Source organism: Salvelinus fontinalis, chromosome 7 (assembly GCF_029448725.1).
Source record: "Salvelinus fontinalis isolate EN_2023a chromosome 7, ASM2944872v1, whole genome shotgun sequence".
NCBI lineage: Eukaryota > Metazoa > Chordata > Actinopteri > Salmoniformes > Salmonidae > Salvelinus > Salvelinus fontinalis.
In genome coordinates, this window is record NC_074671.1 from 67545391 (window position 1) to 67564285 (window position 18895).

The 18895-nt window shown below is 43.1% G+C and overlaps 1 protein-coding gene across 1 annotated transcript in view; it reads left to right on the forward strand.

Annotated features, from left to right (window-relative positions):
• Positions 1 to 301: 301 nt before the first annotated feature.
• LOC129860022 (progesterone-induced-blocking factor 1-like) overlaps positions 302 to 18895 on the forward strand; it is a 145032-nt gene continuing 126438 nt past the window's right edge. The window contains exons 1-8 of the mRNA XM_055930348.1: positions 302 to 1266; positions 3414 to 3514; positions 3882 to 4080; positions 9158 to 9277; positions 10443 to 10576; positions 10719 to 10827; positions 13407 to 13588; positions 17200 to 17325. Of these exons, the coding sequence (XP_055786323.1) occupies positions 1009 to 1266; positions 3414 to 3514; positions 3882 to 4080; positions 9158 to 9277; positions 10443 to 10576; positions 10719 to 10827; positions 13407 to 13588; positions 17200 to 17325 (1229 nt within the window). The 5' untranslated portion in view covers positions 302 to 1008. The remainder of the gene's footprint in view (positions 1267 to 3413; positions 3515 to 3881; positions 4081 to 9157; positions 9278 to 10442; positions 10577 to 10718; positions 10828 to 13406; positions 13589 to 17199; positions 17326 to 18895) is intronic.

An 18895-nucleotide genomic window follows, 5' to 3' on the forward strand; every position in this document is an offset into this window, starting at 1 on the left:
CCCACCAAATTCACATAGAAATGTGTGCTATAGATCTATCATTCTCATTGAAAGCAAGTCTAAGAATCAGTAGATGTGTTCTATGTGTGCTATTTCTGTGCTTCCTGTAAGTTTAGTTTTTGTGTCTTTTCCTTTAGGTTTTGTACACCAGCTTAAAACAGCTAAAAATAAAAATAAATTGTAAATGGCTAATATATTTCACAGCGGGTTTAGATGATGCAATGGTGCAATGCACAATTTTTTGGACGTAGTCCGCCAATAAAACCTCGAAGAAGAAAACCGTGCTGCCTGCCCCCGGACTTTCTCTCCTCGCTTGACCACCTCCCTCAGATGACCACCAAAGCCATGAATTTTCTATTGACTGTCAATCTCATTATGTCTTGTTTTGTTGCTTCAAAGCACTTTGAGATTCTTTATGTAATGAATAGCGCTATAACAGTTGAATAAATTATTATTAAATGTTGCTGTTTCTCGCGGACATTTTATGTGGTTGCAAACAAACGGACGTGACTCCGATGTCACGTCCGTTTGTTTGTTGTGATCCGCTAGTGGCTGTTTCTATGCGATTCGGAGCGGGACCGTTGAAATTATGAAAACAGCGACCACCAAACATTTTGGGTTGTTCGCGAATATAAGTGGTAAATGCTAAACCCCATTTAATGTATGGATATGACAAAAACGAATAATTTGTACGGAATTAGCCAGCTAGCTAGGAAGCTACCTGTTGGACAGTGAACCGTTCCAACAGTTCGACGTTAGCTAACTATAACTATGTAAGTTAACTAACTAGTACTGTACAGTAACTAACAGTTAATACAACCACAGACAAGGAGCTAGTTACCCGTATATGTCGTGCAACAGTCGACGTTAACTGTCCTTGAACTCTTGAGTTGGCTAATCCTTAATCTTAATCTCTAATACTAAAATTATATGCTAGTAGTTAGCTGGCAAAAGCAGATCACTACTTGTTTGACAAAAGCGAGGTAGTTAACGTTATCTAGCTTCAAAATGCCTCCGAAGAAGCAGAAAAACCCGTCGGTGAACATCTCCAGCTCGCTAGAGGAGTCGGAAGAATTCAGTCTGGAGACCACGGTGCCCACGGAAGACATCTCGTCATCAGACGAACGAGACCGCACCGGGACCCAGAAAGTCACCCGACAGCTCATCGAGAGGAAGGAGCTACTGCACAACCTTCAGCTGTTGAAAATAGAGATGTCGCAGAAAAATCTCATCATAGATAACATGAAAGTGGACCACTTGACAAAGGTAAATTAGCTAGGATCTCAAAGATGTTCTATCGAACTACCGATCCTTCACATCAGCATACAGCTTCTCAAATAGTATCCTATTCTATTACTTATGACCAGACGGCCCTAAAGTAGGGACGTCAATCGACGTTAAGCCTACTTCTTTTATGTTATCTTTAATTCTGCATTGTTGGAAAGGGACCTGTTAGTAAGCATTTCACTGTTAGTCTACACTTGTTGTCTACGAAGCATGTGACATAAAATATGACTTGCTGCACAGACCCTATGGACACTCGTCTAGACCCCCCCAAAAAAACATATTGGTCCCGCTTTAAATTTACTCTTGACAGTTTTAATAGTAGAATGCACAAGGTGCAATTTCTAAGTTGGGTAGTGCATAATCAGGTCCTCTTGTCATGTCAGTCATTACAGACCGTAGAAAGATATTTATAACATGAAATGTCCAGATCAACTAGCCCATGTCAGCTAAAGTAAAATAAATACATCTAAATATATTTTAAATTCTTCAAAGTCGCCACCCTTTGCCTCAATGACAGCTTTGCACACTCTTGGCATTCTCTCAATCAGCTTCACCTGGAATGATTTTCCAACAGTCTTGCTGAGCACTTGTTGGCTGCTTTTCCTTCACTCTGCGGTCCAACTCATCCCAAACCATCTCAAATGGGTTGAGGTCGGGTGATTGTGGAGGCCAGGTCATCTGATGCAGCACTTCATCACTCTCCTTCTTGGTCAAATAGCCCTTACACAGCCTGAAGGTGTGTTGGGTCATTGTCCTGTTGAAAAACAAATGATAGTCCCACTGATGAAACTGGCTCTCATGAGGACCGCCACAGGAAAGGAAGACCCAGAGTCACCTCTTCTGCAGAGGATAAGTTCATCAGAGATACCAGATCCAGAAATTGCAGCCCAAATAAATGCTTCAGAGTTCAAGTAAGACACATCTCAACATAAACTGTTCAGAGGAGACTGTGAATCAGGCCTTCGTGGTTGAATTTTTGGTTCCAACTGTCTTTGTGAGAAGCAGAGTAGGTGAACGGATCATCTCAGCATATGTGGTTCCCACCATGAAGCATGGAGGAGGAGGTGTGATGGTGTCGGGGTGCTTTGCTGGCGACACTGTCAGTGATTTATTTAGAATTCAAGGCACACTCAACCAGCATGGCTACCACAGCGATACGCCATCCTATCTGGTTTGTGCTTAGTGGGACTATCATTTGTTTTGATCCCAACACACGTCCAGGCTGTTTAAGGGCTATTTGAACTAGGAAGGAGAGTGATGAAGTGCTGCATCAGATGACCTGGTGTCCACAATCACATGACCTCAACCCAATTGAGATGGTTTGGGATGAGTTGGACCGCAGAGTGAAGGAAAAGCAACCAACAAGTGCTCAGCATATGTGGGAACTCCTTCAAGACTGTTGGAAAACCATTCCAGGTGAAGCTGGTTGAGAGAATGCCATGAGTGTGCAAAGCTGTCATCAAGGCAAAGTGAGGCTACTTTAAAGAATCTCAAATCTATCTCTCTCTCTGAACACCATCCAGTCCCATCCTTCAGCTCCCCTCAACCCCTCCCATCTATCTCTGAACACCATCCAATCCCATCCTTCAGCTCCCCTCAACCCCTCCCATCTATCTCTGAACACCATCCAATCCCATCCTTCAGCTCCCCTCAACCCCTCCCATCTATCTCTGAACACCATTCAGTCCCATCCTTCAGCTCCCCTCAACCCCTCCCATCTATCTCTGAACACCATCCAGTTTGGATTTATATTTGTCATATCATCTTTTAACTGTGCTGTTTCCCAAAAAGTGGAGAACCTAAATACATTTTCCAGACCCAGTAGTATTTGCATTTAGTTATCTTGTTGTTTTCAGTCCCACCCCCTTTCAGCTCCAAACACAACCTGTCCTTTCAACATGAATTTCCCCCCTCCATGGTATTGTAGTTAATCGGGTAGAAACTGCTAAAGGAGTCTGAAAACATGCTGCCATTTTAGATATATTTACATTATATATCAGATATCACCAGAATGGGGGTTTGTCCTGCCCGGCTGAAGTAGTGCACTATAATAGGAAGGATAATAAAGGGGCCATTTGGGGACACGCTTATTTATCACTCTGCTTGTTCTGTGCTCTCTTCCCTAGACGGAGGAGCTGGAGGAGAGACTGAACGTTGCTCTATACCAGAAACAAGTCCTGGCTCTGAGACTGGACTCACAGCTGCAACTCACCCAGGATGAGAGCAGGTAGGAACAGAGCTGAGGCCTTGACTAACTAGTCCTGGCTCTGAGACTGGACTCACAGCTGCAACTCACCCAGGATGAGAGCAGGTAGGAACAGAGTTGAGGCCTTGACTAACTAGTCCTGGCTCTGAGACTGGACTCACAGCTGCAACTCACCCTTGATGAGAGCAGGTAGGAACAGAGCTGAGGCTTTGACTAACCTTAGCCATAATAATATGGCCGATACAGAGTCTCTCTGATCAGTCGTAATGGTCGTAGGCCGAACCCAGACTCTAAAGGATTGCACGATGTTCCTCCAAGCAGGCATGGAAAGGGTTTCACTCCTTTTATATTTGCCTCAAGTCCGTGTGGTTCTCTGTCTGCCCTGTAGGAAGCAGCAGGCTCTGAGGAAACAGGAGATGGATGTGATCCTACTGAGACAGAAGCAGCTGGAGGAGACCAACAGACAGCTGTGTGACAAGGCAGGAGACCTGCGACGCAGCCTCAGAGATCTGGAGCTCACTGAGGATAAATACAAGGAGCTACGAGATGTCCCAGAGGAGAGACTCTCTATCACTGAATACGTAGCGGTGAGAGCTGGGTCCTGTTAATGCTGTGTGTTGTGTTAACGTGTTGTGTTAACGTGTTGTGTTAACGTGTTGTGTTAACGTGTTGTGTTAATGTGTTGTGTTAATGTGTTGTGTTAATGTTGTGTGTTAATGTTGTGTGTTAATGTGTTGTGTTAATGTGTTGTGTTAATGTGTTGTGTTAACGTGTTGTGTTAATGTGTTGTGTTAATGTTGTGTTAATGTGTTGTGTTAATGTGTTGTGTTGTGTTAATACTGTGTGTTGTGTTAATGTGTTGTGTTAATGTTGTGTTTATGTGTTGTGTTAATGTGTTTGGTAATGTGTTAATGTTGTGTTAATGTGTTAATGTGTTGTGTTAATGTGTTGTGTTAATGTGTTGTGTTAATGTGTTGTGTTGTGTTAATACTGTGTGTTGTGTTAATGTGTTGTGTTAATGTGTTAATGTGTTGTGTTAATGTGTTGTGTTAATGTGTTAATGTGTTGTGTTAATGTGTTGTGTTAATGTGTTGTGTTAATGTGTTAATGTGTTGTGTTAATGTGTTAATGTGTTAATGTGTTGTGTTAATGCGTTAATGTGTTGTGTTAATGTGTTGTGTTAATGTGTTAATGTGTTAATGTGTTGTGTTAATGTGTTGTGTTAATGTGTTGTGTGTTGTGTTAATGTGTTGTGTTAATGTGTTAATGTGTTAATGTGTTTGTTGTGTTAATGTGTTTGTTGTGTTAATGTGTTGTGTTAATGTGTTGTGTTAATGTGTTGTGTTAATGTGTTAATGTGTTAATGTGTTGTGTTAATGCTGTGTGTTAATGCTGTGTGTTAATGCTGTGTGTTAATGCTGTGTGTTAATGCTGTGTGTTAATGCTGTGTGTTAATGCTGTGTGTTGTGTTAATGTGTTGTGTGTTGTGTTAATGTGTTGTGTTAGTGTGTTAATGTGTTGTGTTAATGTGTTAATGTGTTGTGTTAATGTGTTAATGTGTTAATGTGTTGTGTTAATGTGTTGTGTTAATGTGTTGTGTGTTGTGTTGTGTTAATGTGTTGTGTTAATGTGTTAATGTGTTGTGTTAATGTGTTAATGTGTTAATGTGTTGTGTTAATGTGTTAATGTGTTGTGTTAATGTGTTGTGTGTTGTGTTAATGTGTTGTGTTAATGTGTTTTGTTAATGTGTTTGTTGTGTTAATGTGTTGTGTTAATGTGTTAATGTGTTGTGTTAATGCTGTGTGTTAATGCTGTGTGTTAATGCTGTGTGTTAATGTGTTGTGTTAATGTGTTGTGTTAATGTGTTGTGTTAATGTGTTGTGTTAATGTGTTAATGTGTTGTGTTAATGTGTTGTGTTAATGTGTTAATGTGTTAATGTGTTAATGTGTTAATGTGTTAATGTGTTAATGCTGTGTGTTAATGTGTTAATGTGTTTATGTGTTAATGTGTTGTGTTGTGTTAATGTGTTGTGTTAATGTGTTGTGTTAATGTGTTGTGTTAATGTGTTGTGTTAATGTGTTGTGTTAATGTGTTGTGTTAATGTGTTAATGTGTTGTGTTAATGTGTTAATGTGTTGTGTTAATGTGTTGTGTTAATGTGTTGTGTTAATGTGTTGTGTTAATGTGTTGTGTTAATGTGTTGTGTTAATGTGTTGTGTTAATGTGTTAATGTGTTAATGTGTTAATGTGTTAATGCTGTGTGTTAATGTGTTTATGTGTTGTGTTGTGTTAATGTGTTGTGTTAATGTGTTAATGTGTTGTGTTAATGTGTTGTGTTAATGTGTTGTGTTAATGTGTTAATGTGTTGTGTTAATGTGTTGTGTTAATGTGTTAATGTGTTGTGTTAATGTGTTGTGTTAATGTGTTGTGTTGTGTTAATGTGTTGTGTTAATGTGTTGTGTTAATGTGTTAATGTGTTGTGTTAATGTGTTAATGTGTTAATGTGTTAATGTGTTAATGTGTTAATGTGTTGTGTTAATGTGTTGTGTTAATGTGTTGTGTTAATGTGTTGTGTTAATGTGTTAATGTGTTGTGTTAATGTGTTGTGTTAATGTGTTGTGTTAATGTGTTGTGTTAATGCTGTGTGTTAATGCTGTGTGTTAATGTGTTGTGTTAATGCTGTGTGTTAATGCTGTGTGTTAATGCTGTGTGTTAATGCTGTGTGTTAATGTGTTGTGTTAATGTGTTGTGTTAATGTGTTGTGTTAATGTGTTGTGTTAATGTGTTGTGTTAATGTAATGTGTTAATGTGTTGTGTTAATGTGTTAATGTGTTGTGTTAATGTGTTATTGTGTTGTGTTAATGTGTTAATGTGTTGTGTTAATGTGTTGTGTGTTGTGTTAATGTGTTAATGTGTTGTGTTAATGTGTTATTGTGTTGTGTTAATGTGTTAATGTGTTGTGTTAATGTGTTAATGTGTTGTGTTAATGCGTTGTGTTAATGTGTTGTGTTAATGTGTTAATGTGTTGTGTTACTGTGTTGTGTTAATGTGTTGTGTTAATGTGTTAATGTGTTGTGTTAATGTGTTGTGTTAATGTGTTAATGTGTTGTGTTAATGTGTTGTGTTAATGCTGTGTTAATGTGTTGTGTTAATGTGTTAATGTGTTGTGTTAATGTGTTAATGTGTTGTGTGTTGTGTTAATGTGTTAATGTGTTGTGTTAATGTGTTAATGTGTTGTGTTAATGTGTTAATGTGTTGTGTTAATGTGTTAGTGTGTTGTGTTAATGTGTTGTGTTAATGTGTTGTGTTAATGTGTTGTGTGTTGTTTGTTGTGTTAATGTGTTGTGTTAATGTGTTGTGTTAATGTGTTGTGTTAATGTGTTAATGTGTTGTGTTAATGTGTTAATGTGTTAATGTGTTAATGTGTTAATGTGTTAATGCTGTGTGTTAATGTGTTAATGTGTTTATGTGTTAATCTGTTGATGTGTTGTGTTGTGTTAATGTGTTGTGTTAATGTGTTGTGTTAATGTGTTGTGTTAATGTGTTGTGTTAATGTGTTAATGTGCTGTGTTAATGTGTTGTGTTAATGTGTTAATGTGTTGTGTTAATGTGTTGTGTTAATGTGTTGTGTTAATGTGTTGTGTTAATGTGTTGTGTTAATGTGTTAATGTGTTGTGTTAATGTGTTGTGTTTATGTGTTTATGTGTTAATGTGTTTATGTGTTTATGTGTTTATGTGTTTATGTGTTTATGTGTTTATGTGTTTATGTGTTTATGTGTTTATGTGTTAATGTGTTTATGTGTTTATGTGTTGTGTTAATGTGTTGTGTTAATGCTGTGTGTTGTGTTAATGTGTTAATGCGTTGTGTTAATGCGTTGTGTTAATGCTGTGTGTTGTGTTAATGTGTTGTGTTGTGTTAATGTTATGTGTTGTGTTAATGTGTTAATGTGTTGTGTTAATGTGTTGTGTTAATGCTGTGTGTTGTGTTAATGCTGTGTGTTGTGTTAATGTGTTGTGTGTTGTGTTAATGTGTTGTGTGTTGTGTTAATGTGTTGTGTGTTGTGTTAATGTGTTGTGTTAATGTGTTAATGTGTTGTGTGTTGTGTTAATGTGTTGTGTTAATGTGTTAATGTGTTGTGTTAATGTGTTGTGTGTTGTGTTAATGTGTTGTGTGTTGTGTTAATGTGTTGTGTTAATGTGTTAATGTGTTGTGTTAATGTGTTAATGTGTTGTGTGTTGTGTTAATGTGTTAATGTGTTAATGTGTTGTGTTAATGTGTTGTGTTAATGTGTTAATGTGTTGTGTTAATGTGTTGTGTTAATGTGTTGTGTTAATGCTGTGTGTTGTGTTAATGCTGTGTGTTGTGTTAATGTGTTGTGTGTTGTGTTAATGTGTTGTGTTAATGTGTTAATGTGTTGTGTGTTGTGTTAATGTGTTGTGTTAATGTGTTAATGTGTTGTGTGTTGTGTTAATGTGTTTGTTGTGTTAATGTGTTAATGTGTTGTGTTAATGTGTTAATGTGTTAATGTGTTGTGTTAATGTGTTGTGTTAATGTGTTAATGTGTTGTGTTAATGTGTTGTTTTAATGTGTTGTGTTAATGTGTTGTGTTAATGTGTTGTGTTAATGTGTTAATGTGTTGTGTTAATGTGTTAATGTGTTAATGTGTTGTGTTAATGTGTTGTGTTAATGTGTTGTGTTAATGTGTTAATGTGTTGTGTTAATGTGTTAATGTGTTGTGTTAATGCGTTGTGTTAATGTGTTGTGTTAATGTGTTAATGTGTTGTGTTAATGTGTTGTGTTAATGTGTTGTGTTAATGTGTTGTGTTAATGCGTTGTGTTAATGCGTTGTGTTAATGTGTTAATGTGTTGTGTTAATGTGTTGTGTTAATGTGTTGTGTTAATGTGTTGTGTTAATGTGTTGTGTTAATGTGTTAATGTGTTGTGTTAATGTGTTGTGTTAATGTGTTGTGTTAATGCGTTAATGTGTTGTGTTAATGTGTTGTGTTAATGTGTTGTGTTAATGTCTTGTGTTAATGCGTTGTGTTAATGTGTTGTGTTAATGTGTTGTGTTAATGTGTTGTGTTAATGTGTTGTGTTAATGCTGTGTGTTGTGTTAATGTGTTGTGTTAATGCGTTGTGTTAATGTGTTGTGTTAATGTGTTGTGTTGTCTTAATGTGTTGTGTTAATGTTGTGTGTTGTGTTAATGTTGTGTGTTGTCTTAATGTGTTGTGTTAATGCTGTGTGTTGTGTTAATGTGTTAATGTGTTGTGTTAATGTTGTGTGTTGTGTTAATGTGTTGTGTTAATGTTGTGTGTTGTGTTAATGTTGTGTGTTGTGTTAATGTTGTGTGTTGTGTTAATGTGTTATGTGTTGTGTTAATGTTGTGTGTTGTGTTAATGTGTTGTGTGTTGTGTTAATGTTATGTGTTGTGTTAATGTTGTGTGTTGTGTTAATGTGTTAATGTGTTGTGTTAATGCTGTGTGTTGGGTTAATGTGTTGGGTTAATGTGTTGGGTTAATGTGTTGGGTGAATGTGTTAATGTGTTAATGTGTTGGGTTAATGTGTTGGGTTAATGTGTTGGGTTAATGTGTTGGGTTAATGTGTTGTGTTAATGCTGTGTGTTAATGCTGTGTGTTTTGGTAATGATGTGTCGTTCTCCCAGGTGTGTTTCTATGAGGTGGTGAGTCCTCTCAAAGCCCAGCTCTCTGAGCTCCATGTCAAGAGGAACAGCCTGACAGACGACCTGGACACACACAGGACTGAGATCAAGGCCCTTATGAAGGTGTGTATAATATCACACACACACACACACACACACACACACGAGAGCCTTCATGGAGGTACAGACAGAGAGAGGACAGATCAGAGCCTTCATGGAGGTACAGACAGAGAGAGGACTGATCAGAGCCTTCATGGAGGTACAGACAGAGAGAGGACAGATCAGAGCCTTCATGGAGGTACAGACAGAGAGAGGACAGATCAGAGCCTTCATGGAGGTACAGACAGAGGACAGATCAGAGCCTTCATGGAGGTACAGACAGAGAGAGGACTGATCAGAGCCTTCATGGAGGTACAGACAGAGAGAGGACAGATCAGAGCCTTCATGGAGGTACAGACAGAGAGAGGACAGATCAGAGCCTTCATGGAGGTACAGACAGAGAGAGGACAGATCAGAGCCTTCATGGAGGTACAGAGAGAGAGAGTACAGATCAGAGCCTTCATGGAGGTACAGACAGAGACAGGACTGATCAGAGCCTTCATGGAGGTACAGACAGAGACAGGACTGATCAGAGCCTTCATGGAGGTACAGACAGAGAGAGGACAGATCAGAGCCTTCATGGAGGTACAGACAGAGAGAGGACTGATCAGAGCCTTCATGGAGGTACAGACAGAGAGGACAGGTCAGAGCCTTCATGGAGGTACAGACAGAGAGAGGACTGATCAGAGCCTTCATGGAGGTACAGACAGAGAGGACAGGTCAGAGCCTTCATGGAGGTACAGACAGAGAGAGGACTGATCAGAGCCTTCATGGAGGTACAGACAGAGAGAGGACAGATCAGAGCCTTCATGGAGGTACAGACAGAGACAGGACTGATCAGAGCCTTCATGGAGGTACAGACAGAGAGGACAGGTCAGAGCCTTCATGGAGGTACAGACAGAGAGAGGACTGATCAGAGCCTTCATGGAGGTACAGACAGAGAGAGGACTGATCAGAGCCTTCATGGAGGTACTGTACTGGACCTGTGAATCACAAGAGACTGTGTTAGCCCGCTGAGCACAAGGCTAAATCTCAGGGAGCTAACGCAAGTGTTCACATCTCAGGCGTGGTTACCGCTGGCTGGTTTGCTTCTGCAGCTACGCTAGTTTTTAAGAAGGGGCGTTATTGTTTGTCATAGAACAGTATCGGTCCATGTGATTTGTGTTGTAACCCTCCTCCTGTGGTGTAGAGTTACGAGGAAGAGCGCAGGGTGAGGTCAGAGCTGGAGATCAGGAACCAGAGACTAACTCTGGAGCTGGCTGACACTAAAGGGCTCATCCAGGAGGGAGACTTCAAGCGGGACAACTACTCTAACACCAAACGGTAAGAGACCACCTCTGTTTTCATCAAGTGTCCCTGTCAAGATCAAATGTCTGGAGAAGGATTTCCAAAAATTGACTATTTCACTTTGAAAAATGTATTTGTATGTTTAGACATTTAGAAACTAAACGTCGGTCCTTTCCAGCGAGCGTGATGCGTTTGAGTGTGAGGCGAGAGAGTCGAGGAAGAGGCTGGAGCTGCTGGAGATGACTCATGAGGTCCAGACCAGGGAGAGGAACGAGCTGAGTCGAGAGGTACAACACCCCAACCTGGATACTACTGCTACCTACCCAACACCTTACTGTTGACAACACTGGGCCTTTTCACAATACCACCTGATGGGCTGATAGATGGTGTCTCACCTTCCTTAGTGGAAGATGCTGACTGGAAGTCCCTCTGCATTACAGCATCTGCTAAATGACATCACGTCACGTTAAATGTCCTCCCGGTGTCTGCAGCAGTCAGTGACCCTCTGTCCTCCACTAACCCTAACCCCTCTGTCCTCCAGGTGTCTACTCTGCAGCAGTCAGTGACCCTCTGTCCTCCACTAACCCTAACCCCTCTGTCCTCCAGGTGTCTACTCTGCAGCAGTCAGTGACCCTCCTCCAGATGGATAGACTACCTCTAACCCCTCTGTCCTCCAGGTGTCTACTCTGCAGCAGTCAGTGACCCTCCTCCAGGTGGATAGACTACCCCTAACCCCTCTGTCCTCCAGGTGTCTACTCTACAGCAGTCAGTGCCCCTCCTCCAGGTGGATAGACTACCTCTAACCCCTCTGTCCTCCAGGTGTCTACTCTGCAGCAGTCAGTGACCCTCCTCCAGGTGGATAGACTACCTCTAACCCCTCTGTCCTCCAGGTGTCTACTCTGCAGCAGTCAGTGACCCTCCTCCAGATGGATAGACTACCTCTAACCCCTCTGTCCTCCACTAACCCTAACCCCTCTGTCCTCCAGGTGTCTGCTCTGCAGCAGTCAGTGCCCCTCCTCCAGATGGATAGACTACCTCTAACCCCTCTGTCCTCCAGGTGTCTACTCTGCAGCAGTCAGTGACCCTCCTCCAGATGGATAGACTACCTCTAACCCCTCTGTCCTCCACTAACCCTAACCCCTCTGTCCTCCAGGTGTCTACTCTGCAGCAGTCAGTGACCCTCCTCCAGATGGATAGACTACCTCTAACCCCTCTGTCCTCCAGGTGTCTACTCTGCAGCAGTCAGTGACCCTCCTCCAGATGGATAGACTACCTCTGACCCCTCTGTCCTCCACTAACCCTAACCCCTCTGTCCTCCAGGTGTCTACTCTGCAGCAGTCAGTGACCCTCCTCCAGATGGATAGACTACCTCTAACCCCTCTGTCCTCCACTAACCCTAACCCCTCTGTCCTCCAGGTGTCTACTCTGCAGCAGTCAGTGACCCTCCTCCAGATGGATAGACTACCTCTGACCCCTCTGTCCTCCAGGTGTCTACTCTGCAGCAGTCAGTGACCCTACTCCAGGTGGATAGACTACCTCTAACCCCTCCGTCCTCCAGGTGTCTACTCTGCAGCAGTCAGTCTCTCTCCTCCAGATGGATAGACTACCTCTAACCCCTCTGTCCTCCAGGTGTCTACTCTGCAGCAGTCAGTGACCCTCCTCCAGATGGATAGACTACCTCTGACCCCTCTGTCCTCCAGGTGTCTGCTCTGCAGCAGTCAGTGACCCTCCTCCAGATGGATAGACTACCTCTAACCCCTCTGTCCTCCAGGTGTCTACTCTGCAGCAGTCAGTGACCCTCCTCCAGGTGGATAGACTACCTCTAACCCCTCTGTCCTCCACTAACCCTAACCCCTCTGTCCTCCAGGTGTCTGCAGCAGTCAGTGACCCTCCTCCAGATGGATAGACTACCTCTAATCCCTCTGTCCTCCAGGTGTCTACTCTGCAGCAGTCAGTGACCCTCCTCCAGATGGATAGACTACCTCTAACCCCTCTGTCCTCCAGGTGTCTGCAGCAGTCAGTGACCCTCCTCCAGGTGGATAGACTATCTCTAACCCCTCTGTCCTCCACTAACCCTAACCCCTCTGTCCTCCAGGTGTCTACTCTGCAGCAGTCAGTGACCCTCCTCCAGGTGGATAGACTACCTCTAACCCCTCTGTCCTCCAGGTGTCTACTCTGCAGCAGTCAGTGACCCTCCTCCAGAAGGATAGACTACCTCTAACCCCTCTGTCCTCCAGGTGTCTACTCTGCAGCAGTCAGTGACCCTCCTCCAGATGGATAGACTACCTCTAACCCCTCTGTCCTCCACTAACCCTAACCCCTCTGTCCTCCAGGTGTCTGCAGCAGTCAGTGACCCTCTGTCCTCCACTAACCCTAACCCCTCTGTCCTCCAGGTGTCTACTCTGCAGCAGTCAGTGACCCTCCTCCAGATGGATAGACTACCTCTAACCCCTCTGTCCTCCAGGTGTCTGCTCTGCAGCAGTCAGTGACCCTCCTCCAGATGGATAGACTACCTCTAACCCCTCTGTCCTCCACTAACCCTAACCCCTCTGTCCTCCAGGTGTCTGCTCTGCAGCAGTCAGTGACCCTCCTCCAGATGGATAGACTACCTCTAACCCCTCTGTCCTCCAGGTGTCTACTCTGCAGCAGTCAGTGACCCTCCTCCAGGTGGATAGACTACCTCTAACCCCTCTGTCCTCCACTAACCCTAACCCCTCTGTCCTCCAGGTGTCTACTCTGCAGCAGTCAGTGACCCTCCTCCAGATGGATAGACTACCTCTAACCCCTCTGTCCTCCAGGTGTCTACTCTGCAGCAGTCAGTGTCCCTCCAGATGGATAGACTACCTCTAACCCCTCTGTCCTCCAGGTGTCTACGCTGCAGCAGTCAGTGACCCTCCTCCAGAAGGATAAGGAATATCTTCACAGACAGAGCATGGAGCTGAATGTACGCTGTGCCCATCAGGAGGACCGTCTAGAGAGGTTGCATACCCAGCTGGACGACACCCAGAGGGCCAGGGAGGAGGTCTATCACAAATACATCGCTTCTAGGTCGGTACCCCACCCTAACCCTTCTAGGTCGGTACCCCTCCCTAACCCTTCTAGGTCGGTACCCCTCCCTAACCCTTCTAGGTCGGTACCCCTCCCTAACCCTTCTAGGTCGGTACCCCTCCCTAACCCTTCTAGGTCGGTACCCCTCCCTAACCCTTCTAGGTCGGTACCCCTCCCTAACCCTTCTAGGTCGGTACCCCTCCCTAACCCTTCTAGGTCGGTACCCCTCCCTAACCCTTCTAGGTCGGTACCCCTCCCTAACCCTTCTAGGTCGGTACCCCTCCCTAACCCTTCTAGGTCGGTACCCCTCCCTAACCCTTCTAGGTCGGTACCCCTCCATAACCCTTCTAGGTCGGTACCCCTCCATAACCCTTCTAGGTCAGTACCCCTCCCTAACCCTTCTAGGTCGGTACCCCTCCCTAACCCTTCTAGGTCGATACCCCTCCCTAACCCTTCTAGGTCAGTACCCCTCCCTAACCCTTCTAGGTCGGTACCCCTCCGTAACCCTTCTAGGTCGGTACCCCTCCCTAACCCTTCTAGGTCGGTACCCCTCCCTAACCCTTCTAGGTCGGTACCCCTCCCTAACCCTTCTAGGTCGGTACCCCTCCCTAACCCTTCTAGGTCGGTACCCCTCCCTAACCCTTCTAGGTCGGTACCCCTCCCTAACCCTTCTAGGTCGGTACCCCTCCCTAACCCTTCTAGGTCGGTACCCCTCCCTAACCCTTCTAGGTCGGTACCCCATCCTAACACTAACCCTTCTAGGTCGGTACAATGCACTATGCATTGGGGCAAGTAGCGTTCTCCTGGCATCTGCCAAACCCAAATTCGTCCTTCGTACAGCCAGATGGTGAAACGTGATTCATCACTGCAGACGTTTCCGCTGCTCCAGAGTCCACTCCAGCCGACGCCTGGCATTGCAAAATGTGATCTTGTGTGGCTGCTCAATCATGGAAATCCATTTCATTTCATTTGGGTTAAATGCGGTTAGACACATTTTCAGTTTAATAAATTCAGTTGGGCAACTGACTAGGTATCCCCCTTTCCCAGTTTGGAACTCTGTAGTGAGTTCTGGAACTTACCACTGTAGTGAGTTCTGGAACTTTCCACTGTAGTGAGTTCTGGAACTTTCCTCTGTAGTGAGTTCTGGAACTTTCCACTGTAGTGAGTTCTGGAACTTTCCACTGTAGTGAGTTCTGGAACTTTCCACTGTAGTGAGTTCTGGAACTTTCCACTGTAGTGAGTTCTGGAACTTTCCACTGTAGTGAGTTCTGGAACTTTCCACTGTAGTGAGTTCTGGAACTTTCCACTGTAGTGAGTTCTGGAACTTTCCACTGTAGTGAGTTCTGGAACTTTCCACTGTAGTGAGTTCTGGAACTTTCCACTGTAGTGAGTTCTGGAACTTTCCACTGTAGTGAGTTCTGGAACTTTCCACTGTAGTGAGTTCTGGAACTTTCCACTGTAGTGAGTTCTGGAACTTTCCACTGTAGTGAGTTCTGGAACTTTCCACTGTAGTGAGTTCTGGAACTTTCCACTGTAGTGAGTTCTGGAACTTTCCACTGTAGTGAGTTCTGGAACTTTCCACTGTAGTGAGTTCTGGAACTTTCCACTGTAGTGAGTTCTGGAACTTTCCACTTCACAATAACAGCACTTACAGTGGACCGGGGGGCAGCTCCAGCAGGGCAGAAATTTGACAAATTGACTTGTTGGAAAGGTGGCATCTTATGACGGTGCCACGTTGAAAATCCCTGAGCTCCTCAGTAAGGACCATTCTACTGCCAATGTTTGTCTATGGAGATTGCATTTTGTTTACTACATCGTTCCATGTGTTATTTCATAGTTTTGATGTCTTCACTATTATTCTACAATGTTTAAAATAGCAAAAATAAAGAAAAACCCTTGCATGAATCAGGCATCTCCAAACTTTTGACTGGTACTGTATATACAAAAGTATGTGGACACCCCTTCAAATGAATGAATTTGGCTATTTCAGCCACAACCGTTGTTGACAGGTGTATAAAACCGAGCACACAATGCAATCTCCATAGACAAACATTGGCAGTAGAATGGGGCTTACTGAGGAGCTCAGGGATTTTCAACGTGGCACCGTCACACATGGAATGATGTAGTAAACAAAAAAAGTGTTAAACAAATCAAAATAAATGTTATATTTTAGTTTCTTCCAAGTAGCCACCCTTTGCTTTGATGACAGCTTTGCACACTCTTGACATTCTCTCAACCAGCTTCACGAGGAATGCTTTTCCAACAGTCTTGAAGGAGTTCCCACATATGCTGAGCACTTGTTTGCTACTTTTTTTTCACTCTGAGGTCCAGCTCATCCCAAAACATCTCAATTGGGTTGAGGTCAGGGGGATTGTGGAGGTTTAGGGGATTGTGGAGGCCAGGTCATCTGATGCAGCAGTCCATCACTCTCCTTCTTGGTCAAATAGCCCTTACACAGCCTGGAGGTGTGTTGGGTCATTGTCCTGTTGAAAAACAAATTATAGTCCCACTAAGCCCAAACCAGATGGGATGGCGTATCGCTGCAGAATGCTGTGGTAGCCATGTTGGTTAAGTGTGCCTTGAATTCTAAATAAATCACTGACAGTGTCACCAGCAAAGCATCCCCACACCATCACACCTCCTCCTCCATGCTTCACGCTGGGAACCACACATGCTGAGATCATCCGTTCACCTACTCTGCGTCTCACAAAGACACAGCGCTTGGAACCAAAAATCTCAAATTTGGACTCCTCAGACCAAAGGACAGATTTCCACCGGTCTAATGTTCATTGCTCATGTTTCTTGGTCAAAGCAAGTCCTTTCTTCTTATTGGTGTCCTTTTAGTAGTGGTTTCTTTGCAGCAATTCGACCATGAAGGCCTGATTCACGCAGTCTCCCTCTGAACAGTTGATGTTGAGATGTGTCTGTTACTTGAACTCTTTGAAGCATTTATTTGGTCTGCAATTTCTGGATCTGGTAACTCTAATGAACTTATCCTCTGCAGCAGAGGTAACTCTGGGTCTTCCTTTCCTGTGGCGGTCGTCATGAGAGCTAGTTTCATCATAGCGCTTGATGGTTTTTGTGACTGCACTTGAAGAAACTTTCAAAGTACATGACATTTTTCCAGATTGACTGACCTTCATAACTTAAAGTAATGATGGACTGTCGTTTCTCTTTGCTTATTTGAGCTGTTCTTGCCATAATATGGACTTGGTCCTTTACCAAATAGGGCTATCTTCTGTATACTACCCATACCTTGTCACAACACAACTGATTGGCTCAAATGCATTAAGAAGGAAAAAAAATCACAAATTAACATTTAACAAAGCACACCTGTTAATTGAAATGCATTCCAGGTGATTACCTCATTACGCTGGTTGAGAGAATGCCAAGAGTTTGCAAAGCTGTCATCAAGGCAAAGGATGGCTACAATCAGATATAATATAATGGTTGTTCCACAGAGACAATCAGATATAATTTGTTTTCCACAGAGACAATCAGATATAATTTGTGTTCCACAGAGACAATCAGATATAATTTGTGTTCCACAGAGACAATCAGATATCATGTGTTTTCCACAGAGACCATCAGATATAATTTGTTTTCCACAGAGACCACTACAAGACAGAGTACGAGAATAAACTTGCTGAGGAGCTGGAGAACATTCGTCTGAAGACCAGCCAGGAGATCGACAACCTGCAGAGGACGTCAAAGGAGATGTACGAGAGAGAGAACAGGTGAGATTATAGAGATGTACCAGAGAGAGAGAACAGGTGAGATTATAGAGATGTACCAGAGAGAGAACAGGTGAGATTATAGAGATGTACCAGAGAGAGAGAGAACAGGTGAGATTATAGAGATGTATCAGAGAGAGAGAACAGGTGAGATTATAGAGATGTACCAGAGAGAGAGAGAACAGGTGAGATTATAGAGATGTACCAGAGAGAGAACAGGTGAGATTATAGAGATGTACCAGAGAGAGAGAGAACAGGTGAGATTATAGAGATGTACCAGAGAGAGAGAACAGGTGAGATTATAGAGATGTAACAGAGAGAGAACTGGTGAGATTATAGAGATGTATCAGAGAGAGAGAACAGGTGAGATTATAGAGATGTACCAGAGAGAGAGAGAACAGGTGAGATTATAGAGATGTAACAGAGAGAGAACAGGTGAGATTATAGAGATGTACCAGAGAGAGAGAACAGGTGAGATTATAGAGAAGTACCAGAGAGAGAGAACAGGTGAGATTATAGAGATGTGCGAGAGAGAGAACAGGTGAGATTATAGAGATGTACCAGAGAGAGAGAGAACAGGTGAGATTATAGAGATGTACCAGAGAGAGAACAGGTGAGATTATAGAGATATACCAGAGAGAGAGAACAGGTGAGATTATAGAGATGTACCAGAGAGAGAGAGAACAGGTGAGATTATAGAGATGTACCAGAGAGAGAACAGGTGAGATTATAGAGATGTACCAGAGAGAGAACAGGTGAGATTATAGAGATGTACCAGAGAGAGAGAACAGGTGAGATTATAGAGATGTACCAGAGAGAGAGAGAACAGGTGAGATTATAGAGAAGTACCAGAGAGAGAGAGAACAGGTGAGATTATAGAGAAGTACCAGAGAGAGAGAGAACAGGTGAGATTATAGAGATGTAACAGAGAGAGAGAGAACAGGTGAGATTATAGAGATGTAACAGAGAGAGAACAGGTGAGATTATAGAGATGTACCAGAGAGAGAGAGAACAGGTGAGATTATAGAGATGTACCAGAGAGAGAGAACAGGTGAGATTATAGAGATGTACCAGAGAGAGAACAGGTGAGATTATAGAGATGTACCAGAGAGAGAGAGAGAACAGGTGAGATTATAGAGATGTACCAGAGAGAGAACAGGTGAGATTATAGAGATGTACCAGAGAGAGAGAACAGGTGAGATTATAGAGATGTACCAGAGAGAGAGAGAACAGGTGAGATTATAGAGATGTACCAGAGAGAGAACAGGTGAGATTATAGAGATGTACCAGAGAGAGAGAGAACAGGTGAGATTATAGAGATGTACCAGAGAGAGAACAGGTGAGATTATAGAGATGTACCAGAGAGAGAGAACAGGTGAGATTATAGAGAAGTACCAGAGAGAGAGAACAGGTGAGATTATAGAGATGTACCAGAGAGAGAGAGAACAGGTGAGATTATAGAGAAGTACCAGAGAGAGAGAACAGGTGAGATTATAGAGATGTACCAGAGAGAGAACAGGTGAGATTATAGAGAAGTACCAGAGAGAGAGAACAGGTGAGATTATAGAGATGT